The sequence below is a fragment of the Lissotriton helveticus genome, chromosome 7 (assembly GCF_964261635.1).
Source record: "Lissotriton helveticus chromosome 7, aLisHel1.1, whole genome shotgun sequence".
Classification (NCBI taxonomy): Eukaryota; Metazoa; Chordata; class Amphibia; order Caudata; family Salamandridae; genus Lissotriton; species Lissotriton helveticus.
The window spans coordinates 155,776,836-155,804,054 of record NC_136068.1 but is presented as its reverse complement, the minus strand read 5'-3'; the positions used below and the strand labels follow the sequence as shown (position 1 = coordinate 155,804,054).

The 27,219-nt window shown below is 45.8% G+C and overlaps 1 protein-coding gene across 5 annotated transcripts in view; it reads left to right on the top strand.

Moving 5' to 3' along the window:
- Positions 1 to 27,219, top strand: part of GNAS (GNAS complex locus) — a 949,043-nt gene that overhangs the window by 596,759 nt on the left and 325,065 nt on the right. For all 5 annotated transcript variants that reach the window (XM_078651839.1, XM_078651837.1, XM_078651836.1 and 2 more), the window contains one exon: positions 14,338 to 14,392. In XM_078651839.1, coding sequence (XP_078507965.1) covers positions 14,338 to 14,392 — 55 coding nt within the window. The remainder of the gene's footprint in view (positions 1 to 14,337; positions 14,393 to 27,219) is intronic.

The following is a 27,219-nucleotide window of genomic DNA, read 5'->3' as shown; positions in this document are numbered from 1 at the left end:
TATGAAGTGACTTCCTTCTGGTTCAGCTGATCTCCTCCCATCTCACCATCACAAATGAATGTGGTCAGAATCTTGTAGTTTTTGCCTTGTGATACAAGATAGATTCTTTTAATCTGATGTGAAATTATAAATAAAATTCAGGCACTTGGTGGTGAGACACAATCCAATATTCTCCCTGGGTAATGCCTGATTGAAAAGAACAACTTGGCAGTAGACTGAGTTGCATGGGCCTCTTCTATTTGGAGATACAGTAAGCAAAAACCACATCAGCATGTATTTTTTTTTTATACCTTTATCTGGTGAATAAGGGTCCCACATTCCACACTTACCAAGGACTTACACGGATTCAGGTTTTGAAGTATTTTCTGATTGAAGCAATGAAGTCTAAGGTGGCTTTGAAAAAGTAGCAGTACTTGATCTGTGACATGAATAATGCGTTTACTAATGACAGATATTCCAATTATCACAAGTGTAGCTGTGGAAAACGTAGTGTTCGATTCGTATATAAAGATTTCAATGAGCAGAAACTAAAAACGAGATATATTTTTCCAGTTTTAGGTCGTGTATAATTGACTGCTTATGCACAGTCTGTTGCGTGACATTATAAGCTCACCAAGAACATACAGGGACTTGGAGCCCTTACCATTGCTTACCATTGATTGATTGATTCCCTCAGTCTCCTTTGGCTGCTCCTTGCTTGAGTTTGTCTCTCTGGTGGAGCATATCCTCTTTACCATCTGTTTCGATTGCCTGGTTTCTATGCTTTAACTGCTTGCTTTTCAAGCACTTCATTTTTGGTTTTGGTTAAGCACTCCTTGAGTTTGCATTAGTTTTGCTTGCGCATTTCTCTACCGCTGCATTCCGTGTTGCTCTGTCTCCCGTGTGCGTCTCACCCTGCCTGCCACGCAATGCTCCCACACCCTTTGCTTTTCTTCTCTACACCACTCTTCATGTTGCTTCTCCCACCCGTTCCCTCCCCCATGTCAACCATTGATTCTCCTCGCCATTGCTGTATTGCCTCCCCATCTGTGCTGTGTTGCTTCCTCCACCTATTCCCTCCGTGCTGCTCCCCCACTTGTGATTTTTGGGGAAAAAATTGTATTGTTTTCTTTTTCAATTTAATGATCCAACTTTGATTGGCAAATAAAAAGCGGAAAAACAGTGTCCGAATCGTAGACTTTTTTTTTTCTAATTTATTCGTGCTACACAGCTTCTGGAATGACATGATATAAACACCATTGACAAAGTCATTAAGTCTCGGTCATTACCTATTTACTTTGCCAAAGCATGTTTACATATGGCTTCTAATTCTTTTCTTTGGGAAGTACATTTTGCTCTGTTTTGTATCCTCGCTCTTGTTGGCTTCAGCTGTGTTGAGGTATAGGCTAAATTTGTTGTTCCCATCAAAAGTTTTCATGCTTAAAGAGAATTCCTCTCCACAAATCTTTCTATTTGTGGATTTGGGAAAGAAGCCCTGCTTAGTTATTGCGCACACTTTCTGTTAAACCAAAGCACACTCTCTACTAAGATAAAATTGTGGTTAATAAATTGCAATAGTGATTGCTTTTCAAAGACCAAAGACCACTGCCTCCTGATATTGTTGACACTGAAGAAAAGCATGTGGTTAAATATTTGTACTCTCTTCACTTTGTTGCCTATTATTCTTATCCCATTGGGGCTTGGCTAAGGATACGCAACTCCTGCAATAGTTAACATGTCTGTCTATAAAGTATTAATAATGCCTTCCTCCATTGACTGTATAAACCCATCATTTTATATTTTATTGTATTACTGCAATTTTGCTTGACATCTGCAAAGGAGGAATGTAGTCAAAATTGTGTGTTTTTCTGGCAACAGTATGAAGCACTAGCTAAACAAGTTATTGCCAAAGACAATATTATCCCATTGTAAATATTGGTATTTTATTTAGTAGATGGATGCTTTAATACTTTAGGAGCGGCAATCACATGTTGATACAAAATGTATGTTTAAACAATAAAGCATGAAATCAAACAATGATATTTTACTCATGTAAGCTGGATATCCCAAGCAACCAGACACAGTGGGTTACGTTGTCACTTGAGAACATTATGAAATTGTTTTGTACACATTTGCGCCACGACGAGCCATTGCATTTTTAGGTCTAGTTTGACAGAACAGTTTTTAACTGCTCCTGTGAGCAACTAAAAAATAACTTCCATAAGCTCGACTGAGTGACAGGCTACTACTCATGTTGCTTCCCTTTGCTAACTATATGCTGTTTGATTGGGCAGAAATTGTGTGCTTTCACTGAAAGAGTGCTGATTTTTCACCTTTTGTTTCTTGTGAGAAGGTTTAGGCTCAACACAGCAGGCTGCAGTTGGTTATGGTGGCAAGACAATGATCAAGGCTATAGACTAATGTTTCTTATGAAAAGTTATGACAAATGTAGGAGCGCTGCTGTATTTGTGTTGAAGAGTATTAAGGCGAATAGGTGTTTAACAGTGGATTGTTATTACAGTTTGAAGCCCGTAGCGAGGTATTTAGTTCTATGGAATGTCATTGATCAACATAGTACATAAGGTTTTTTTTTGTATGTTCGCTCTTCTGATAAACCCTGGATTGGAAGATTTGCACTGAGAATCCCTGGATTATATTTTGTTTTGCCAACTGAAATTGTGTACATTTTGAAATTTTATGGCTGTATTTCTGATTGTTAACTTGTGGGAAAGCCATAGTTAGCGGAGTTGGTAACAGAGGAAATCTTATGCTGAATGCAATAGTCTTGAGTTATGGTGACAAGGTAATGATTAAGATCGTTATGATATGTTGTGTATTTTTTATTATACACACCTCACCCGAAAGGTTATCCTGGGGCTGCAGCAGGAGCTTTTTGGGCACAGCGAGGGTCTGGGCTGGGTGAAAAGCAAGATCTTCAGTTTCTTGCAGAATTCAAAAACTGAGGAGGAGGCTCTGATGTGCTATGACAGGTCTTTCCAGGCTTTAGGAGAGCTGTAAGAGAAGGCAGGCACCAGATCTGTATCTGTGCATGCAAGGGGTGTGCGTGGGTAGGAGTCCAGCTGAGCGGAGGTGTACAGTATGTTTGTGGAATTTTAAGTGGTTGATGAAGTACATGGGGGCCAATGTTGAATGAAGCTTTGCGTTTGTGCGTGAGTAGTTTGACGATTGCTCATTAGGATTAAGCCTGGGTGGAGTTCTCCGAGTTTTACTCAGCAGAACTTCGCCAGTGGTGGAGTCTATTAAGTCGCGTTGCTCACACTGATTTTCAGTGCCAGGAGTTTGTCCCGCACTCTAAAATTAGCGCGAACGGCACTACGTGTCGCGCCAGAGGGTGCTGCAGTTTTCTACCGCTTGAGTAGACATTCTATTCAAACTACAGACTTCTCAACACATACGGTCGCGACCTGCCGCCACTGCCTGTGATGAGTAATGTCGCCAGGAGGAGGTCTAGTGCTTTATTTTTTCTCGCAAGCGCATGCCAACTTACCATTGGTTAGTCATTCGAGAGAAACAACTCTGCTCCAAGTCACTTTGCGGAATTTTTCGGAACTCTGCGCAGTCGACAAAACTCTGCAAAATCCACAGGCGGGGTGGAATATTTCGCCCACCCCAAATTAGGAGCTAGTAGAGCTCTTTGAGGTGCAGGGTTTTGAGAGTGCAGGGTTGGAGGTTGAGGGTGAGCCCGGCTGCAAAGTTTTTTTTATGGTCTGGAGACTTCTAGTCAGTTTGAGTATTGATTCCAGCATAGAGTGCATTGCCGTAGTCCAGCTTGCTGGTGATGAAGGCTTTTGTTCTGAGTGTTGGTGGGGAGTCATTTGAAGATCTACTTAAGCATCGTGAGTGTGTGGAAGCACAAGAGGGGAGGCTGCAGTCAGTTGGCCAGTCATGGTGAGTTGGTTGTTGATTTTATTAGGAGGTTCTTTGTGTGGGTTCCTGGAAGGAGTGTGGGCTAGATTTTGATCCTTTTACGACTATAGACCAGATTACAAAAAATTAAATAAAATTCCATAGATCTGATCTGTTTATTATGAAAAGTTACAACAAACTTTGTAGGCCTGATTCATCTGATTCATTTATCATGAAAATCATTAATTAAAACACATAGGCCTTTAGAGTGGATTGATGTTGCGCCATGTTAAAGCTTTTAGACCTGCATTTCGTTCCATGGAATCTTACTGATTACGTAAGTAGACTAGAGTTTTGGTGTTGATTACCGCCTTTGACAAACCCTTGGAGTAGATGATTTGCACCGTGATCATCCCAGATAAGACCCTCGTAGGCGGGCATATCCGGTTTAGTTCTCTACCAGGTTTATGATTGAAAATACATACACCCGCTGATGCATACACATAGCTACGTAGAGGGACTTTGTTGGCCTTCTTCTTCCACAGCTCTGTGTTATTCCTACTATGCTTCCATTCATGACAGCATGGGTCGGTGGGTCAGACCACTTCAGCCAGTGGCTCTATTGCCCTGTGAGTGGCAGCATTTTCCTGTCCACATTTGCATACCTGCCAGAAAATAAGTGCTCTTCAGTGCCAGGGGTGGTGGACTAGTCTTTCGTTTTCAGTTTTCTCATCTTTAGGTACTTCTATTTGTTTGTTCCCTTTTTTCAAATTTGTTTTTGTTTGAGAGAAATCAGGCCGCTTGCTCGCCACCCATTTTATTTTTAGTGCTTTGCATCCTGCGTGGCCGCTGCTTATACATTGAGGTAATCTTGGAACAGCTGTGTTTTTTGTGCATCATTGTTTTACTGGTCCAGTATTGCAAAACGTTAGATCTAAATGTGCCGACTATCTGGGAACTTTAAAATAAAACATTATATGCAACTACATTCTTAGATGGCAACCTGGTGCTGTTTAATTTTATTTTAAGTTCAGAAATGTGCCCGCCACATTTAGACATTTGCATTTTTTTTCAACCTTTATTTTATCTTGCTTTTGAGTTTCTTTTTTTTATTATAGAAGGGGGAGGTGGGTGAATATAGGAGTGAGTCAATGGGTAGATGAATGGGCCCATGAGGGCAAGGATGAGTGACAGATTTTGTGTGATAACTGAGTGCTCAAAGTCATCAGTGACTGAAAAGTCACTACTATAAGCCAGATCTTGAGCTATCGGTGTTGATTACATTAAAATACTAACCTAAAAAAGGAACCGTAGGTAAACTGGTCAAGTAAAATGTTAGATTTTTGTAACTGAAGTAGTGTTTTGTGTGATATATAATGCAATACATGTCATTTTTGTATTGTGAAAAGTTCGCTATAATAAACCGTTTCATGGCTCATCGCCTTTGTCTCCAAAATTTAATTTCTACGTTCTTTAAATTAGCTACCATTTTAATGTGTCCCAGAATGAGACACCAGTGTTATCTGAAAGAGAACTTAGAGTCACCATATTTTGAAAGATGATCGTGAACAAGTTCATAACGAGTGTTTGACTTGAGCTTTTTTTTTTAATTGCATGCTCTAATTTACGGTCATTGAGTAATATATTTACGTTTAAAAAAACTGAGGTCTACGTACATGTCTCTTGGAGGGCCTGGTGGAGTCCATTGGCCTCCACTTGGCTGGCTCTGTGTAATGGCTGCACAGACCACACTAGCTCTTGTTCTTGCACCCCTCCAGGACCCCACTGGGTAGCTTGTCAGGCTCTGTGGGAGCACTTTGTTGTTTTTGGAGGTGTGCTCCCAGGCAGTTCTGTGGGCCCGGAGAGTTATTTGGCATTTGGAAAATCTGAAATATTATTATTCGGAGGAGCAAAACTATCATGGAATGATACGTGGTGGCCACCGACACTGGGAACAGCCCCCACCCCGAAACAGTATGCCAGGAACCTTGGCATCATGATGGACAACGCACTATCCATGAAAGACCACGTACGCATACTCTGGGGTAAAGGATTTGCAATCCTGAAACTCCTAGCCAAAATCTTTTCCTGGATCCCACTGGACTGTCGGCGCACAATTACCCATGCCCTTCTAGTCAGCCGCCTGGATTACGGCAATGCCCTATTCGAAGGGATGAACGAGCAACTGTTCTCCCGCTTACAGGTCCTTCAAAATCAGGCAGCCAAACTGGTATGCAACAAGGGCAAACGAGATTCAGCATCAGCATGCCTGAAACAACTCCACTGGCTGCCAATGCACCAGCGAGCGACCTTCAAACTACTCTGTCACGCGCACAAAGCCCTCCACAAAACAGGCCCTACAATCCTGCAAGGGAAAATCGAGTTTTACATTCCAAACAGGAACTTAAGATCCAATAACTCAGCCCTAGCAAAACCCAAGCGCATCTACAAAACAAGAACGGGTGGACGAGCCTTCTCACACCTGGCGGCCAAACGATGGAATGAATTGCCCATGGACCTTAGACACACCACAGACCTCCTTCAGTTCAGGCAAAAACTCAAAACTCACCTTTTCCCTAAAGACTAACTCCCCCCGCATGATTTCAGCAGTCCCCTTTTTCTTTTTAGCGCCGTGATATCCCTTGGGATGAGTGTCGCGCTCTATAAATACCAGAAATAAATAAATAAATAAATAAAATAAATTAACACTCCAGGACCAGCACCTGAAACCAGAAGCTGAGAAGAGTTGACATTCCACTCACCCAGAACAGCCATAGAAAGGCTGGATGCAGTGTCCTCTCGTTATTTGTGAATTTTGCAGATAGCCCTTTTTTTTGGCAATCATGTAGTCTCCACATCCATATTGCTAGTCTAAAAATATTTTCGCTTCAACTGAAATTTTCCGAAACACTTCAATTATCCTTGTGTATATAAAGCATCTGTAAAAAAGCACATTGACGGCCTTGAGTAAATTCCTATTTGAAAACGCCAAACAAATTGGGATAGGAGTAGATTTCTAGTTCCTCTCGTCAAGCATCTCTTTCACCTGTGTCTTTCTGTGCTTTTATGTCCAGGAGTTGGAAGAAATCATTTTTGGTTGTTAATGAATTGTTTTTTCGGCTTCACTACCCAAAGCTTTACTTCATGAATGTTGTAGTCGCATAACCTTAGTTACAGGGAGACCGCGTCTTATTTATGGCTTTACCACAGTTGACCTTAGGAAACCTTTAACTAGCTGCATGTTGAATAAAATGTATTTGTTGTGGGATTGGGTGGGTGGTTCGGTGTTGCTATTGGATACAAAGTACACAAGGTTCCATCTCCCTCTGTATTGTTTTGTATTTTTCCATGTTAAGTGGGTGTGTGCATATTCTACCAGCTCCAAAACATGCTTGGCTTTTCAAAAGTATATCTGAATAAAAGAAGTAAGTTAGGAAATAGTGCAGGCTACTGTATTTGTTTTCAAAGTATTGCTATGGAAAAAAGCTTAAAGCGGAGCACTATTTTCAGAGCTGATATAATAGCCTATACACAGTCAATATATAATCTGGCCTAGATGTTATCCCGTAGAGTGCCATTGGTCTACACTTTTACCACCAACAATCTTCTAATGCTTTGAAATAAGGGTGCTTAAGAAAGGAATGGAAAAGGGCCAGATGGGAAAGTAAAAGCCATTTGTTACGTGGAAAAACGGGAAATTTTCATGCCTGTGAACATCTTCGCATTATCCTTCTTCCTCCATTGTGTCCTTTCTTCCACTTTATTGATAGTTTTAGACCAGGTAAAGGAGAACATTTCTTACTCAAGGACACCAGCTATTGAAGGTTGTTGATGATGAGAGATGTGAATTTGTAATCCTCTTACTTGAGTTTGCAGCTTTCAAAGCACAGGTATTGGCTCTCTCCCCAGACTAGCAGTGAATGTGAAAGTCACTGTTTTAGATCAGAGCCCAGTGAGTCCATTGTGCTAAAAGGAGTGCCACATTTCTTCTTGTAATCCAAACACTTTTTTAACACGTCAGTGTAATGTGGGCGTTCTGGCCTTTGTTTTCTTTGATTTAATCAATTTGACTGAGACACATAAGGATTTGTAAAAGGAAGGCAGCATGTGAAGTGAGTTGGTACTTCTAGTCATTGATAGGTCGATTCTCGAATGTTATTTTGATTCAGCAATCAAGATTCAATGTGGATTGTTACATACTTAGCATATCTGATAGAGACATCTACCTGTAGTTTCCTTACCTTAAAATATTCCTGGCTGGATCCGGATGTTTTTTGCTCGAGCAATACTCTTGCGCGCCAGTAGGTGGTGTCAGTCTGCTCCACGTAGCGTCCGTGCCGAAAGTGACATCTGCGTCATCTATATAGGTACCACTGCGGCACGCTGACGTCTGTTATTTTCTTTCCGCGCCAGCTAGCTCAGATCTGTTAAGAGAGCTACCTTCTGTCACTTTTTGATTGGCCTTTTTCAACATTTTGTCGAAACTCTTTGGTGTGTATGTTTTTCCTCGATGTTGAAGAAGACTTCTGGATTCAGACCGTGCAGTGCCTGCCATCGTGCTATGTCAGTGACTGATCACACTTAGTTTGTCTATGGTGCCTGAAGAGTGACCACGACTCAGTTGTGCTCCGATTGCCGGGCCATGGCTTTGAGGGAGTGGTCCCTAAAGCTGCTTTCGGCTCGACATTCGACTCCACGCCATTCGCCTCGGAGGTCTTGTTCCCGGTCATGGGGCAGCTCCCGGCACCACTCTGAGAGTCCTGAGTCCTCAGTCCTCATCCTCCCACTCAGTCGTGGAGCCGGTTGGATAAGAGGCATAAGTAGCTCAAGAATTCGAAGCGTGCTTCAACATCTCCCCATTAGCCGGTGTGATGGAGGAGCCTCGAGGCCCTAGGCCTCGTTCTGCTGAACTTGTACCTGGGTCGGCTCCGTGCTTCCCTGCCTTTTCAGGGACCGGAGCTACACCTGCCCAGTCAAAAGACTTCTATGATGCTATGTACCCCTTATTTGTGTGACCTGACCCTCCCAGCGCACCTTCGGGCCCTGGAGGCTCAAGAGGGGCCCCATCAGGTTCTGTGCAGACCGCTCTGGCGCCAAAGCCCCCCCAATGGATCCAGTGGCGGTTCCGGACTGGCGCTGGTCATTCCCCAGTCCCAGCACCCAAGGCGAGACTCCTGGTGTCCCCCTGACGGTGCCAGTCCCATACTCATCACGGACGAGTCAGATTGGCACCTATTGTTGCAAATTCTGGCATTGACGGCACCCTTGGGCCCTAGGTCAATTCTTTAGCCTTTTGACTGGCTAGGAATGGAGGATGATTGAGAGGGGTCACTGGACCCTGTACATGAGCAGCCTGAGCACAAACTGGACTGGTATGAGGAATTACGTGAGGCCAGTGGTCCAGATAACGCTTCATAATCTGGCCCGCTTTCTCCCCCTTCTATAGCTACGGAGGAGGGAGCTTCACATGCTATGGTGATGAGGACAGCAGAGGTCCTGGACCTTCAGCGCACTTTGGTGGAAGTAGAGATTAACCTCTTGACAGCCGGGTGTATCCTCCTCCTGAACCTCTCCTGCATTTCAACAAAACCTTGACTGATGTTCGTCTGGGAACCTGGTCCAAGCCTAGCATGGGGGCCCCTGTGAAAAGGACAGTTGCGTCATCGCCCAGCTCCGGGCAACTCAAAAGTCCTTACCAGCCACCCTACACCGACAGTTTAGTGTTCCAGACCTCTATCACACAGGGTGTGTTTCCCTCTGCACCCCCAGACAGGGAATCCAAGAGGTTGGTGCAAGAATATTTTTTCTTCCGCTAGCCTTGCATTACGGTCCATGAACACTGGCCGTTACGCCTGCTCATTGTGGGGAAACTGTGCAGGTGCTGCTACAGGTCCCGGAGAAGGCCAGGGCCATTCTCTCCCAAGCTGTATCAGACGAGAGAGAGATGTGGCAAAGTTCACTATTCGTTATGAGCTTGCCACCACCGACTTGCTGGGCAGAATGTCATCGATGGTGGCTGTTCAATGCCACACCTGGCTCAGAACTTCTAGCTTTTCTGGGTATGTCCAGGCTTCCCTTATGGACATGCCCTTTGATGGCTCCTGTCTCTTCAGAGACCAGGCAGAAATTGCTCTGGAGCACTTTAAGGAATAGTGGGCTGCAGCCAAGTTCTTGGGCCATTCAGTGCTCACCTATCCCCCGTCTGCTCTTCACCCTTTCGTGCCACAGAAGAGGTTTTTAGCCACTCCAGCCATATCCCAACCTCAAGACGGCGCAAGTTCAGCAACCTCAAGACGCCGTGGGTGTGGCTCCTTTATACCCCTTGGGCCAGACGGCCAGAGGTCCGGTCAGTCCACTCCTTCACCTGCAGCCTCTAAACCTTCCTAGTCCAACCCTTCAAGATCATGGGCAGCCTGTTGGTGGCAGTATCCGTTATGACCTACATCACTGGCAAAACCTCACATCAGACAAATGGGTTCTTGAGATAGTCTGAAGGGGCTACTCCTTTCCTTTTCAAGATAACCCTTTCCTCCATGCCTCCTACTTACGACCGGCTGATGGAGTGCCACATGAACTTATTATCGGAGGAAGTTGGGACTCTTTTGACCAAGGGAGCCATAGAGAGGGTTCCGGCGCCAGACGTCAGCTGTGGTTGCTATTCCCGCTACTTTCTTGTCCAGAAAAAGGACAAGGGCCTTCTTCCTATTCTAGATCTGTGAGCCCTCAACTACGTCCTCAAAAAGGAGAAGTTAAAAATGCTCACTCTGGCTCAGGTCTTGTCTGCCGTAGACCCTGGAAAGTGGATGGTGGCGTTGGACTTGCAGAACACCTATTTTCACACTCCCTTCCTGCTGGCCCGTTGGCGCGTACTGCGGTTCACGGTTGGCTACAAGCACTTTCAGTTCACAATGCTCCCCTTTGGCCTTACCAGTAATCCTCGGGTGTTTCAACAAGGTGATGTCTGTGGTCACAGCTTATCTGTGCTGATCAGGGGTGCCTGGCTGTTGAAAGACCGCTCACACCAGACTATCCTCTCCCACCTACATGGCTATGGCGAATCTCCTGCTTTCGCTTGGGTTCACTATCAACGTGCCTAAGTCACTCCTGACTCCCTCTCAGACGCTCACTTTCATCAGAGCTGTTCTTGTCACCATGCATTTTCAGGCCTAACTTCCTGAGCGGCAAGTCCAGGATATTCAGGCTATAATACTGATGTTTCAGCCTCTATTTTGAATTTCAGTGAGAATGACTCTGAGGCTGCTGGGTCTCTTTGCCTCCTGCATCCTGCTACTGACACATGACAGGTGGCATATGCAGGCTCTGCAGTAGGACCTGAAGTTCCAGTGGGTGCAACATCAGGAAATCTCTCTGACGTAGCCCAGATCTTCAAAGGGGACTGTACAGGATCTGTTATGGGTGCTGGCCAATCGCAATTGGGTCAGGGGCAAGTCTCTATCCATTCCCCAACCAGATCAGAGTAGTGACAGATCTGTCACTCCTGGGAGGGGGCGGCCATCGGGGAGAGATGGAGATCAGAGAACCCTGGACTCCGGGGGATTCCGCACTCCACATCAACTTGCTAGAGCTCCCAGCGATTTGCTTGGCATTGAAAGCTTTTCTCCCTCTTTTTTTCTTCAGAGTTTTATATAGCGCAAACTTGACCCGAAGGTAACAGAGCGCTTTACATGAGCATGTTGCGTTACACAAGGCCACATTCATTTTTTTAGGCACAGGAGATTAAGTGATTTGCCCAGAATCACAGGATGTTGAGCTTCGTTGTCGAGACTCTCATCCGGTTTCCCAGATTTGAGGTCGACCACCCTAGGCATTAGGCCACATCCTCTCCCTTTCCATCAAGGGAAAGCTGGTTCAGGTGTTCACAGACACCACCACCGCCATATGGTACTGCAACAAACAGGACGGGTTGGGGTCCTGGACCCTTTGTCAGGAGGCCTTGCATCTCTCGACATCGCTGCAACAGCAGGGCATATCCCTGGTTGTTCAACACCTGGCAGGATCTCTGAACGCCAGGGTGGACATACTCGCCCGTCAATGCCTGGCAGATCACAAGTGGCGTCTATCCGAAGATGGCGCAAGGTCTTTTTCAGAAGTGGGGAGAGCCGTGGCTAGATCTGTAGGCTTTTGCAGATAACGCACAATTGTGCACGCTCAAGTTTACAAGGCGGCACTCACTCAGCGGCGCTTTTCGTCTCAAGTGGAGCTCTGGCCTCCTGCACGCCTTTCCAACAATACCACTCCTGTCCAGAGTGCTCAAGAAGATAAGGAATAATCAGGCCCACGTCATTCTTGTGGCTCCACACTGGGCACAGATAGTCTGGTATCCTGAGCTTCTCCAATTGAGCATGGCTCCTCAGATCAGGCAGCCTCTTCAGGAGGATCTTCTGTTGCAGCAGGAGGGGAGAGTCCTCCACCCGAACCTGTCAACTCTACGCCTTCTTGCTTGGAGATTGAGCGGCAGCAGTTGACTGCATTCGTTCTTCCTCCTGAAGTCTGTGTTATGATTTTGGCAGCCAGGCATCCCTCTACAAAGTCAGTGTACGCCTACTGGTGGCAACTTTTTTTGTAGTATTGTACAGCAAGGTATATTGATCCCCTTTCTGCTTCCCTCTCTCAAGTCATGCTCTTTATTTTGGCCCTTGCCCAGCAGGGCTCTGCTCTTGGCAGTCTCAAAGGATACTTTTTGGCCTTGTCTGCCCTCTTGAAGCTGCCAGACCAACCCGCTTTATTTAAATCCCCTATTGTTAACAGATTTCCTAAGGGGCTTGTACGTATGTTTCTACCTACCCCATTCATCATGCTGCAGTGGGACCTAAACTTGGTTCTCACCTTCCTGATGTGCGCACCGTTTGAACCTCTGCACAACTGCCCCCTGCTTTCTATCAAAACAGCTTTTTTAGTGGCAATAACGTCTAGCAGGAGGGTGAACAAATTGCAGGCTCTGTCATCCAAGCCTCCTTACCTGACCATCTTCCCTGATACATTGGTGCTTCTCACAAGGCTTCTTTCTTACCGAAAGTAGTAACAACATTCAACACGGGGCAATCGGTCCCCTTGCCCACTTCCTATGCTCCCTCGCTCCCCTCTAAAAAGGAGTGAATCCACCACTTGGACCCAAAAAGAACGCTGTTGTTCTCCCTTGACCGCACTGAGTTCCGGGTGGACAACTAACTCTTCGTGGGTATGTTCGATCAAAGAAAGGTTGTGCGGTTCAGAAGAGGACTATCTTGCAATGGTTCATCTTCTGCATCAAAATTTGCTAGGCTGTGGCCAAGATACAGACTCCTGAAGGCTTAAGAGATCATTCCACCTGAGCCAAGGCTTGCGACCACAGCATTACAATGTCAAGTTTCAGTACTTGACATTTGTCAGGCAGCAACGTGGGCATCACTGCACACGTTCATTAAGCACTACTGCCTGGACAGTCAAGTCTGCAGGCATAGCCCTTTTTGGGTGCTCTGTCCTGCAGGACTTCCTGGTCTAAACTTGTCCCTCCTCCGGGGATGGTATTGCTTGGGTATTTATTCTAACGTAAGGAATCTGCTGGTAGATGTCTCTATCAGATGGACAAGTTACTTACCTGCAGTAACTCCTTATCTGGTAGAAATGTAATCCGGCCGTAGATTCCTTACCAACCAATCCATCCGTCCAGCGCACTGAATTTTAGGGTCAGGGCTGATCCCTTTCAGGGCCCTAGTAGGTCTAAAAACGCCAATGTCGGTGCACTTCCTGGCGCCGCGCTCCTGGTGTGGAAAGTCGAAAAAAATAACTGACAGCGTGCCGAGGTGGTGCCTATATAGATGATGCAGACATCAGTTTGGCACGGAAGACAACGCCATGTGGAGCCGACTGTTACCGCCTTCTACTGCCACACAAGGGTATTGATTGAGGAAATGTCTTCCGGATCCAGCCTGACGCCTGGAATATTCTGTGGTAATCACTTTGCGGCTAGATTATGTATACCAGATAACGCGTTATCGAAGGTAAGTTTTTTTTCCTTTAATTGAGTTAATAAACTGATCTAGTTTATATAAAAAAATGTTTTACCCATTGTACTGGTGGAGAACTAAGACAAAACTTGAATATCCAAAACTTTAGATTTGCCTTGTTCCCTCTACCCTTCCTCTGAGACTGTTGCCTTGTCCAGAAAAATAATGTAGAACATTTGTCAGGACCTGTGCTGTTCTAGAAAAACCATAAGCCAAGGTAGGGATCGTATTCCACAGTATAATTAGTACAGGCAGCATGCCTCTCCCACTCGAGGTGCGGCTTGAATACATCCATTGTAGTTGCTTGTGTGTGTACTGCTGCTTTCATTCCCCCAAAGAGGTCCTGGCCAGCATTCTTGCACATCCTTGTGTTTAGTTGTGCTTACCTTTTAAATGAAATTTTACCTCTTGAATGTGCACTTTATGGATTTTACAATTTACATTGTATGGCAAATTAACAAACATTGCCTTTTGTTTTTTACAGGGAGAAAAAAATGAAAATCCAAGACATAAAAAATAATATCAAAGAAGCGATAGAGGTCAGTAATCCGCATCATGGGGGACCATATTTGTAATCTGATACAATGTTTGAAATAGTGTTTTGTTGCAAAGTCTTAGGTGTTAAACATAAAAGTCCATGATTGAAGCACTGACTAGATTGAGATATTGTAATGAGCCTTTTTCAATATTTTCGTACCTTTAAATGTGGGAGACCTAGAAGAAACGTACGCAGCCACTTTCATACCAATTTAATTTGTGAGAAAGTGGTCGGTAGAGTTTGATATGGTTTACCCAGTGTGGCTTTCTTCATTCATGTTTAATACTTTATATGGTCAATGGGACCCGTCCGGAAAATTGCAAAAATAAGCTTTGTGGCATAACCAGTATTTGAATTGTAGAAGAAATCAGTGTTCTCTTTTCGAGGTTCTTTCAGTGGAAATGCTCTTGAATTTATTACCTCTGTGAGCAACACTGGCCCGTTTAAGAAAATGTTTTAAATATTGTAGAATCATTAACGCCTCCTTTGGGGGCACATTCATCAAAGTAAGGAATTGCGATTCCTTAATAGAGATTTTTAAGGAATCGCTATTAAGGACTCGCAATTCCTTATGCATGTACAAATCTCTAAATAAATTGCAATTCCTACACATTCCCTAATAGCGAATCGCAAATTGCGATTCGCTATTAGAGAATGCCTTCCCATTCATTCCTACGGGCCTAGTGGCCCATAGGAATGAATGGGACAGCAGTTGCAATTTGCGAGTACCAAATAGGTACTCGCAAATTGCGAATGCAATTTCAAGGGTGCTTGGGGTTCTAACGGCCACCCTGATGCACCCCCAAAACATGCATGTGTGCACATGTGGCGAACACACATGCCCTAAGGGCATGTGTGTGCGCCACATGGCACTTAAAAAAATTCGATTTTGTGCATTTTTCCAAGGAATTGCAAATTACCCTCAACTTGAAGGTGATGGTAATTTGCGATTTCTTAATGCAAATTCACAATCTCAGATTGCTTCTTGCATTGCATTTAAGGAATCGCAAATTACGATTCCCTAAATGCATTTGCAAAATAGGTAATAGGAGTTGATGCATCCCAAATGGCAAAATACCGGTCGCAAATGGGCCGATTCTGCGAATCGGCCCGTTTTCGAACGGTATTTTGCACGATGCATGTGCCCCTTTGTTCATTGTCTGCAGCACAAGCTTACACCAAGCCTTAGACCTGTGAACGATGACAACGATTTGGTATAGAGGCTTCACTGGCAGTATTTCAGTTTGAAACATTTTGCTCAGTCGTACATGTATAGTATTCCAATTTAGTCCAGTCTTTGTATGATACTATGCAGCAGATAATATTTTTTCGGGTCTCACGCTTCACTCCTGTGGAAACAATCTGGCCTGCTTTTGCTTGTGAAAAGAAACTTTGCTTCATGTGCAACATGTGTGTATCTGATGCGCTCCAAGTGTATTGCTTGGTCTTAGGAGCAGATTGTATGTACTGATCTGGTCTGTTCACCATCATTGAGAGGTATAAATGATGTGGTGTCTGTCCATAACTTTATGGTGGCTCAGTTCTTTGTGTATTTTAAACAAAGCACCATGCTGTCGTTCCATCAAGTGAGTTGCCTAATCTGAAAGAGACTATTAGTTATAGATTCCTTACCTTAGAATTACCCCCAGGCGTCAGACTGAATCCAGAGAATTTTTTTTCTTAGCAGTACCCCTGCGCGTCGGAAGATGGTGTCGGTCGACTCTGCGTCCATCGTCATGGCCATCGGAATGACGTTGTGGTGCCTACTTAGACGCGCCCCTGCGCGCTGACGTCAGTTCTTTCTTTTTCCACGCCAGCTTAGTGCAGATCCGAAGAGAGCTTACCCCTTTAATAATTTTTTGACTAAGCTTTTTTCTACTACTTTTTTGAGTCATCGACTCCTGGTGCGAAGAAGAACCATCGCTATTCACCTTCTCCCCCTCAGTCAGCCGACACGATGTGGGATCCGGAGCATTGTTGCTCTAAGGGTCTGTCTCTGGTGCCTGATTCAGGGACGACTCCACACCTCCCACAGTTTCCAGTAGCTGCGGCGCCCCTGCCCGCCTTCTGGCCCCACAGAGTCGGTTGGGGACTCTGGCCCTTTGATACCACCGCTGGAAGGCTCCTGTGGATCCAGGCTTGGATCCGGATCGACGCTGGTCGACCTTACTCTGCCTTCGACAACACCCCTGGAGTCGGCCGTACCCCCAGCCGAGCTATCCCCATCCCCGAGATGGAGCCGGACCGACGTCGGACGATGTCTAATCCGAAGCTGGAGGCTACTTCTGTTCCCTTGTTTATCCCCGGTGTTCCCTATCGCCCTGAAGGTGGTGATGAAGACTGTAAGGGGTCGCTAGACCCTTTGCCACACCAGCTGGAAAAACCGAACTGGAGAGAGGAATTGGGTGACGCCAGTGGTCTGGACATTTCACTAGACCTTGACATGCTTTCTCCAACTACTGCGGCTACGGAGGAGGGAGCGTCCTATGCTGAGGTGGTGGGTAGGGCAAACGAGTCCTTGGACCTGGGGCACCCTACAGTAGCAGTCAGGACTAATCTTGTGACGGAGGTGCTTCAACCTGCGGCAACTTCCTCAGAACCTCTCTTGCCCTTCAACGAAGCACTCACGGATGTCCTTCTGGGCACTTGGTCCAAGCCCAGCACAGGGGCTCCTGTGGAATGGACAATTGCCCGCCGCCACCGCTCGGCCCTGGGCGATCCCATTTTCTTCACCCAACACCCTTCCCTCAAGAGCTTGGTGGTCCAAGCTTTTTCTTCCAACGCCGCGTACCCGTCTGCTCCTCCAGACAGGGAATCCAAAAAGCTGGATCATCTTGGGAAGTGCATGTTCTGTTCCTCCAGCTTGGCACTGCGGTCCGTGAATACAGTGTGCCTCTTGGGCCGATACTTTCATACAATCTGGGATACAGTTGCGCAGGTGCTGCCTCAGTGCCCGGAGGAAGCCCAGGCCGTTCTCTCTCAGGCTGTGGCAGATAGTAGCGATGCAGCAAAACTCACAATTCACGGTCTACTGGATACCACTGACTCACTGGGTAGAAAGATTGCCACGTCGCTGGCTCTTCGGCTCTACGCCTAGTTGGAGACGGCAGGCTTTTCAGGGGATGTCCGAGCGACTTCGTTAGACATGCCCTTCGATGGCTGTCACCATTTTGGTGACAAGACAGACTCAACGCTGGAACGCTTTAAGGATTCTCGAGCTACGGCCAGATCCTTGGGCCTCGTGGCATCCTCCTGTCCACCAGAGTCTGCCTTTTGTGACTTTGGAAGGGGCACCCCACCATGTGCGGCCCAGTCTACCTACCGGTCCACGCAAGCTGCCCAGCCTATGAATGGCCACGGACGTGGGACCCAGCGACTCCGTGGGTCTGAAAACCAGTGGGCAGGCCAGTCCAACTCCCCCCTCTTAGCTCATCCCCCCGCAGCAGCCTCCAAACCCTCCTTGTCTGACCTTTCAGGCCCATCAGCGGCCAGTGAGTGGCCATCACTTCCCCCACGGGCAAACCACCACGTCAGACAGTTGGGTTTTGCAGATAGTCCTAAGGGACTATTCCCTCCCCTTCGAGACTACCCCTCCCTCCATGCCACCGTCTTTCGATTTCATGTCAGAGAATCATTTGACGCTTCTTCGCCAGGGAGTTTCCGCTCTCTTGGCCAAGGGAGCTATTGAAAGGGTCCCTGTGCCAGAAGGAGGTTGTGATTGCTATTCCCGCTATATTCTAGTGCCCAAGAAGGACAAGGGCCCGCGTCCTATCCTAGACCTCAGGGCTCTCAACCTCTTCCTCCGCAAGGAGAAGTTCAAAATGCTTATGTTGGCTTAGGTTCTGTCAGCTCTTGGCCCTGGAGACTGGATGGTGGAGTTGGACTTGCAGGATGCCTATTTTCATATTCCTGCCCTGCCGGCCCACAGACTCTACCTACGGTTCACGGTAGGCCACGAGCATTTTCAGGACACTGTGCTCCCCTTCAGCCGTACCAGCGCACCTCAGGTGTTCACAAAAGTGATGGCGGTGGTCGCAGCTCATCTGCGCAGATCAGGGGTTCCAGTCTTTCCTTATCTCGACGACTGGCTGGTGAATGCGGGCTCGGCCAAGGCTGTCATCTCCCACCTTCAGACTACGGCGGACCTTCTGCTATCGCTGGGATTCACTATCAACGTCCCGAAGTAACACCTGAATCCCTTCGAGTCGCTTCGTATCATCTGGGCTGTTCTGGACACCCTGCAGTTTCTGGCCTATCCTCCCGAACAGCGAGTCTGGGATATTTGGGCTATGATACCAATGTTTCAGCCTCTATCCCGGATTTCGGTGCAAATGACTCTGAGGCGGCTGGGCCTAATGGCTTCCAGCATCCTGCCAGTGGATCATGCCAGATAGCATACGCGGGCTCTGCAGTGGGTCCTGAAGTTCTAATGGGCGCAGCATCAGGGGAATCTTTTCAGACTACGTCCAGATCTCGGAGGGAACTGTGCAACAACTACAGTGGTGGTTAACAAACCAGGATTGGGTCAGAGGCCGATCCCACTCCCTTCCCTAACCTGACCTCATTGTGGTGACCGATGCATCACTCCTGGGACGGGGCGGCAACCTAGGGGAGTCAAGAGATCAGAGGAGTCTGGTCTCCGACAGAGTCCTGGCTCCATATCAACTTGTTGGATATGGGGGCGAGTCACTTGGCACTGAAGGCATTCCTTCCCTCCCTCAAGGGAAAGGCAGTGCAGGGGTTCACAGACAACACCATCGCTGTGTGGTACTGCAACAAACAGGGCGGGTTGGTGTCGTGGACCCTTTGTCAGGAGACTCTTCGCCTTTGGTCATGGCTGGAACATCAGGGCATGACCCTGGTGGTTCAACACCTTGCAAGTTCTCTGAGTGCCAGAGCGGACAAACTCAGCTGCCGGTGCCTGGTGGATCACGAATGACGTCTTCACTACGAGGTGGTGCAAGGTCTCTTTCAGCAGTGGGGATAACCTTAGTTAGATCTGTTCGCCACCGAAGATAACACACAATGTCAGCAGTTCTGTGCTTTGGAATTTCCAAGGCGCACTCGCTTGGCGATGCTCTTCGTCGCGAGTGGAGCTGCGGCCTCCTGTTCGCCTTTCCGCCTGTACCACTTCTGTCCAGAGTGCTGAAGAAGATCAAGTGCGACCGAGCCCAAGTCATTCTTGTGGCTCCGGACTAGGCACAAAACGTCTGGTACCCCGAGCTCTTGAGCATGGCCATCTCTCCTCCGATCAGACTGCCCCTTAGGGAGGATCTTCTGTCGCAGCAGCAGGGGACAGGCCTCCACCCGAACCTGTCCAGCTTCCACCTCCTTGCGTGAAGATTGAGTAGCTACATTTGACAGCTTTTGACCTTCCACCGGAAGTCTGTAATATCATCTTGGTTGCCAGGCGTCCCTCCACTAAGACTGCATACGCCCGTCGATGGAACAAGTTTGTGGCATCGTTCACAGCAGAGGCTGTGGATCCCTTCTCCACCCCTCTTTCTGAGTTTTTTTGTTCCTTCTTTCTTTGGCCCAGCATGGCTCTGTACTGGGCACTCCTAAAGGCTATTTGGCAGCCGTTTCTTCTTTGTTAAAGTCCCTTATTGTTAATAGGTTTTTAAGGGCATTTTCACCTTTTTCCTCCATCTCCTTTCAAAATGCCTCAGTGGGACTTGAATCTTGTCTTGACTTACCTTAATGGTGCTCCCTCCGAGCCTCTTTACAACTTTCCGCTTAAGCTCCTTACTCTGAAGACTGCCTTTCTTGTTGCCTCACCTCTGCTCGCAGGGTGAGTAAGCTACAGGCTCTTTCTTCTAAGTCCCCTTTCTTCTCTGTGCATCTGGACAAAGTGGTTCTTAAGGACAAGACCCTTGTTCCTTCCTAAAGTAGTTAATCTTTTACACATAACATAAACTATCACTCTGCCCACCTTTTTCCCACCTCCGCACCCTTCCAAGGAAGAGGAGATACTCCACCGTCTAGACGCAAAATATGCTTTAACCCACTACCTAGACCGCAATAAAGATTTCTGGGTAGATGATCAACTTTTTGTTGGCTATGTGGACGCCCAGAAAGGTTGGTCTGTCCAAAAGCATGCCATCTCAATATGGGTTGTCCCTTGTATAAAGATTTGTTACGCTTTAACAAAACAGGAACCTCCAATGGGGCTGCATGCTCATTTCACTAGAGCTACGGAAGCAACAACTGCTTTGGCACGTGGAGTCCCATTTATCAACATCTGCCAGGCGGCTAAGTGGGCATTTATGCACAAGTTCAGCAGACATTATTTCCTGGCTAGTCGAGTCCGGAGGGACGGCTACTTTGCCCGTTCTGTCCTCCAGGTGTGAACTTGGTTTGCAGACCCTCCTCCTGGGTTGGTATTGCTGGGGTATCGATTCTAAGGTAAGCAATCTATAACTAATAGTCTCTTTCAGATGAACAACTTACTTACCTTCGGTAATGATGCATCTGTAAGAGACATATATTACTTATAGATTCCTAACCGCCCCACCCATCCTCCCGCTCTGCGAACTGACTTCTAGGGATAGGATCTCCCTTACAGGGTCCTAGTTGTGGCGCACCAGTGGTCATTGTCTTCATGGCTCTGCGCTTCTTCTGGTGTGGAAAGTCGGGTCAGAAATGACGTCGGTGCGCAGGGTCGGCATCAAAGTAGGCACCACAGCGTCATCCCGGCGACCACTACGCCGACGACGGACGTGGAGTCGACCGTCGCCACTTTCCGACGCGCAGGGGTTCTGCTAAGAGAATCATTCTCTGGATCCAGTCTGCCGCCTAGGGGTAATTCTAAGGTAAGGAATCTATAACTAATATATGTCTCTTACAGATACATCGTTACTCAAGGTAAGTAACTTGTTCTTCTTGGTATGTTGCAGGACTTATCAGAAGTAATACACACCAATTCCTCAAGAGGATGATTGTTTGCGTTCCTGACCAGCTTCATTTTATACTTTTTTCTCTGCTAGGAAATGTTGGAATGATGACATTTCCAGGAAGAGTTGTCTTGCGATTTTAGTCCTGGCTAGATCACATGAGACTACTGCGTCTGTATCTGTTAAAGCAAAGCTTTAGACTAGGCCCACTGAAGCTCCAGAAATCTGAAATTTTTCTTCTACGGCCCGCACCACCATATAAATAGGCCCTTAAACAGTGAATCTTTCTTTGAGATTGGCAGCTCGGCTGAACAGCTGCAACTGGCTAGCTTTCCTTTTTGTATGTCCCAACCTCAAGAGTGTCTCCTCAATTGTCAGGGTAAGTGTAGTAGTGATTTTGATGCACATGGCATCCATACCCACATTGTGCCAGGAGTCGGACCACCTATTCTCAGTTGTGGTTTTCTCATAGTTGCATGTGCTACATAATAGCTGATGTCCCACACCAGTGATTGCCTGATCAGTGTAGTGTTATTCCTTGGCTCCAACTGCACTGAAATGAATTCATGTATCTGTGTCTAACCTCACACCCTTATATTAGCTGGCTATGATAGTGGTGGCTGAAGAGAAACTCTCCCACCACTATTGCACGCTTGTGGACTAAATATGATTTAATCCAGGAGCAACACCTTCACTTTAAAGATTTTTTTCTGCACCATAGCTGATTACTTTATTGCCCCCAGCTAATTTTAGATTGCAAAGAGGAGGCCAAGGTCTATAAATAAACTCATGATTTCTATTGTATCATTTGCACTTGCCTAAAAATACCTTCATTTTGATACAAAGACAGCACTTGGAAATTAAGTCTGGTACCTTTAGCTGAGAGAAGTAGCAGTAGCGACAAAAGGGCAGTGACCAAATAATGTGTGTGACTCCCTCTTTTAAAGGTGCTTCTCAAAGTTGCACAAAGGTAACTGGGCATATCTTTTCAGTACATACAAGAGTGAATGACTTGGCCAAAAATTAAATTTGAGAAGCATGCTTGGGATATTTTCTGCTGGGTGGAACAACACAGAGGCCAGTATTAACGACCTATGCTTGAGCCATCAGTGCAGTTCAATGTCTTTTTGTTTCTTTGATACAACAGTAGTCTAAAATGTCATTCTGCAGCTTGCCATTTTGTCAGTAAAATGCAGTAGTGGCATGGACAGTTACTTCAACTATAACTGTTAAATTAAAGCTTTTAGTTGAGGACACTAAACATGCATATTGTGGCGCTCTTCCTTTACATAAGCACACCCCTGAGGGCTTCCTCCTCCCCCTTCAGTTTTCCCATTTTATTGCACTTTACCTTTTCAGCAGATAACTTGCATAGTCACTGTCTCTTGTTTAGGGAACATTCAACTAGTGTATATATAGAGTGCATGATTTATAAAGAACTGCCTGACTGGTATGCAGAGTAAGGTTTTCTCCTTTATTCCAACCCCATAGAGCCCTATCCGGTCGTACATGGAATTCCTTCTGTCAGGCTTCATGCAAGGGATCCAGGAACCCCATGTGTTAGTGAAAGTGCATGGGCACATGATTATTTCCAAACTAGTTTCTACCACGTGGAGTTGTCACTGTCCAGGAAACACATAAGATGCACATGGGAGCTGAGAACTCTTTGCGAACCTGTTCCTCTCTCGCTCCTGTAACTGTTCTGTTAGGTAAAGGCCAAGTCCTCATCTGCTGACAGCAGCTACAATGCATTGTTGCACCACAAGCTCCTTCAGGGCATGATACTACAAAGCCATTGCACCTTCAGGTTGAGCAAGTCTTCCTCCATGGACATAGATCAAGGACCAAGCCTCTTACAGCAGAGACTTGCACTGGCAAGTTGACCCCAGGTCTACCTAGGGACTCTTTTGTCCAGTCTGATCAAGCAGACACCTTTAACTCTTCAAAAGGATGTCTCTCTTCTGCTACTTGTGTTGTCCTCCTCAGGACTCTGCTCTTACGGTAAAATTCTCTGCTGGTTGGTTTCACTATTCTGATTAATCAGCCCAGGAGTAGCGAAACACCTCTGAACTCCCCTTGAAAAAACGATGTAGGCCACACCTCACTAGTGTCTCTAATCCTACACACAAGCTCTTTCGTTGATGTTTAGTGTACAAAACAGGACGGTAGAAGGTTGCCCTATTTCTTCAGCTTCGAGTGCCGCTCCTGCTGACCTTTATGGGGTGCCACAGGATCAGACTGGGCCCAACCAGGCCAACTTTTTCAACTGACGCCACCAGACTTGTTCAAGAGCTTGTTCTGATTACAGCAAATCCATCTGGGCTATAAGGGTTCGGTAAATCCCAATTGGACCAATTTCCCAGGTGTCTTCCTCTCAAGTTGTATACATACCCACCTCTGCCATCCCGTTTCAGTGCACAAGCTTGCCTGGGTCATATCCCATTAGATGTCTTAGATTCCTTTGCCTTCCCCATCAGATGTGCATGTCGGCCTAGTCTTTACCCAAACTCCATGGAATAGATCAGTGATTTTGAGAAGCTATTTTGTTTAACTGCCCTCACTATTGAGGGTAATTTGTTTTCTACACCAGCGGGAAGGGTATTGCGGTTAATCATTTATATAGTGCTTCATACACCTGATTGAATTGCAAATTGCTACAATTTGCATTTGTTTTGCCTGAAATCCTTTTTACTTAAATGTACCGGTTTCTCTAGTAGAATTTCTCACACTGTTATGATGCCATTGTGTACGTGAAGGGTATCTATTATATATTTTGAAATGGTACAGATAATGAACTACCCAAGTTTCAGACTTTCAATGGGATCACCTCCCACCGCTTACGGAGGTCTTTAGAAAAGTTCTAATTCTCCAAGAAGAAAATAAAAGGAAATCCTTTGAATCTCAAAATAAGCAGTATTCACCCTGAATAGACTTTCTTCATGATCAGGATTTTCAGTATTGACACCACAGTTATGGCCTCGGTGTCGTTGCTTTTGTCCACTAAATTGAAATGTCACTTATGCAACCCCCAGCCAAAAGGCTCAAGGCTTCCAGTCTTCGTCCATTTGCTGTTGTCTTCCTGGACACACCGAACCGTTACACTAAAGCCATCAAAACTCTTTACTTTGCTAATGCTACCTGGTGATAGAATATGGAAGACTAACTTTGAGTTAACAGCCTGTCGAGTAGCTTGTGAGCCAACCAATACAATGGTTCTGATCTGAGCTAATCACCTGATGATCCCTTTTTGTGAACTGGTAGTTGACACTCAGAGCCCCAATGCCTCCGATGTAATCACCATCTATAGATTCTTTTGTTACCTTTTTCACCTTAATTACATTTTTCAAATGAAATGGCGAAGTTAGAGGTGTATGAATTTAACCCATCATCTAGAATCATAAGCTGCCACTCTTCAGGGCAGCATTTACTGATGACATCTGTTGGTAAGGAGATTGCTTTTGGACCCTCAGAATTCTTACTTTATGGGTGATGAAAATGTAACCCTGATCAAAGGTCTACCTTGTGTTATATATTAGACATCAGAGCACTACCAAAATGCTGTTTTTTTATTGTCTCCTATCCAGGCGAATCATACCTAATCGTATCTGAGACAAGAATTATTACAGAATCAATTCACATACCACTAGGCCTTATTTCCATAACAACTGCTTGTGAAGATCTGAGGTCTAATAAGTTACTGTATTCACCCTGCCTGCACTGGAGCACACACCATTTGGGAAAAGCAACTTTACAATCGTTCACTTTCCTGTGCAGAAGGCTTAATTTGTACATGATACCTGTTCTGAACTCTGCTGCTATAGAACCCGAAATACCCGAAAATATTCCTTTCAGTGTTGTGTTATAGGTTTGAAGTGTCTGCTAAAATTGTGTAGTCCATGACGGTGTGCATCGTATTTTAAAATAGTCACCTCTTTTTGTCTCTTGTATTTAAAAAGTTACTATTTTTAAACATGTTTAACACTGAATGCAGCTTTTTATTAGATACAGATGACATGTTATACATCTTTCAAATAGTTTTAAATGTGTTATATACTTTTCTTACGTTTTTCTTACATAAAAATGATTATGATGTCGGGGTACATTTGTGCAGGCAGATGCAACAAATGACAAAAAGGTGAACCAAGTAACAAATAAATTGTCCAAATAACCTCGCTACCCGTGGAAAATAAATAGGTCCATTTTAAATATCGAATCCGTCTGCAAATATATTTTTTACGGGAGCAGGAAGCTATTTGCATACATTTAAAGAAGGCCTAAACAATCTTCTGTCTACAAAAGTTCACTTTTTAAAAAGTAAAACTGTACACAGTGACAGATAGTCTAGAGAAAACATAGAAAGTGGGTGCAGGACTTGGATAATAAGGGATCTCTCTAATTATTTTTTCACCCCTCAAAATATATTATGCCATCAATTAATTAAAAAAAGTACTTAGCCTTACATTTTGTAATCAGCTGGTTTCATATCTGTTTTACTACTTTTTTTTTTTGTAAAACAATTTTTATTGCAGAGGTAATTCGAGCTATACAACATACACACCAGTGTGTTCTCAGGATCGTAATCAATAATTGTACATCCAGCTACTACGTACACAGCCTTACAGCCCACATCCCGGAGGTTGGGTGGCGTATAATCACGTATCATGGTGTTTCAGTCTTTATTTACAATTATCTCAATGATTCAACCCCCTCCGCCTGTGGTTGTTCTGCGCCGTCTGCATCCCCTCGTTTTGTAGTGGTGTATTAACTCTCTTCGTAGTATGGATTAGTTTAACTGTTTTCTCCCCCCCCCCTCCCTGTGTCCCTGGTGTCTGAGCCTACGTGTCTTGTTTGTAAACTCGGGCGAGTTGGTGGAAGTAGGATCATGGAAACAATGCTTAGGTGTGTGTGTCCAGCATTAGTGCGAGGTCTAACCCTCCCCTGGGGCCTCCCCGTGTAGTATTTCTTCTTCTTCGTCTCTCGTTCCTGCACCGTCCCTAAGCGCCTGGACTAAGGTCTCCCATGCTAGCGCCGCTTCCTGAGCCTTCTCATCTGCCGTACGCCGGGCAAGCTGGTACCTAAGTGTGCTCTCTGCCGCTGCCCATTTCAGAAATTCGTTCAACCATTTTTGATGTGTTGGTGCTGTCTTAGATTTCCAACCCCTGGTGAGCTCCCTCTTTGCAATCAGTAGGCCCATGTCTATAAATTTGCTCGACAGTTTCGTTTTGCGTGTGTGTGGAAACCAATGTAGGAGGACGACCGCGCTATCGTAATGCAGGACTCTATCTGTGACCTCATTCAGGGTGTCCCCAACTCCCATCCAGTACTCCTGCAATCGCGGACAGTCCCTGAGCATGTGTAGCAAGTCAGCACCTACTAGCGCGCATCTGGGGCATGCTGCATCTACTGCGCCAAAGTATTGTACTATTTTACTTGGAGTGAGGTAGGCCCTATGCAGGATATAAAGATGTATTAGTTGGAAACGGGCGTTTCTGCTGCTTTTCCTAGCTCGCTGAAGTAGCTGGGACCATGTTGTGTCCGGGATTTCTTTTTGCAGGTCATTCTCCCATTGTGTTTTGAGGCGTGTCAGTGGTGGAATGTTTTCCGTGCTCATTCTGGAGTAAAGACATGTAACCGCCTTGATTGTTTCTTCTGTCATCATCGTGTATTGACACGCCAATGACGTTTTAGGTTCAATCAGTCCTTCCCCCCAATGTGTTTGAATTGCCCTCACCACCGCCGCATGTAATAAGTAGTCTCCACGTGGGAGATCATATCGTTCCTGCAGAGTCTGGAATTCCGTCAGCACCCCGTCGGTGTATAAGTCACCCACCATTTGAAGTCCCGCCTCCTCCCACAGTTGGAGGTTCGACCAATCCCCTCCATGCGGAAGCGCCGTCATCATCCCTAATGGTATCTCTGGTGCGTATGGATGACC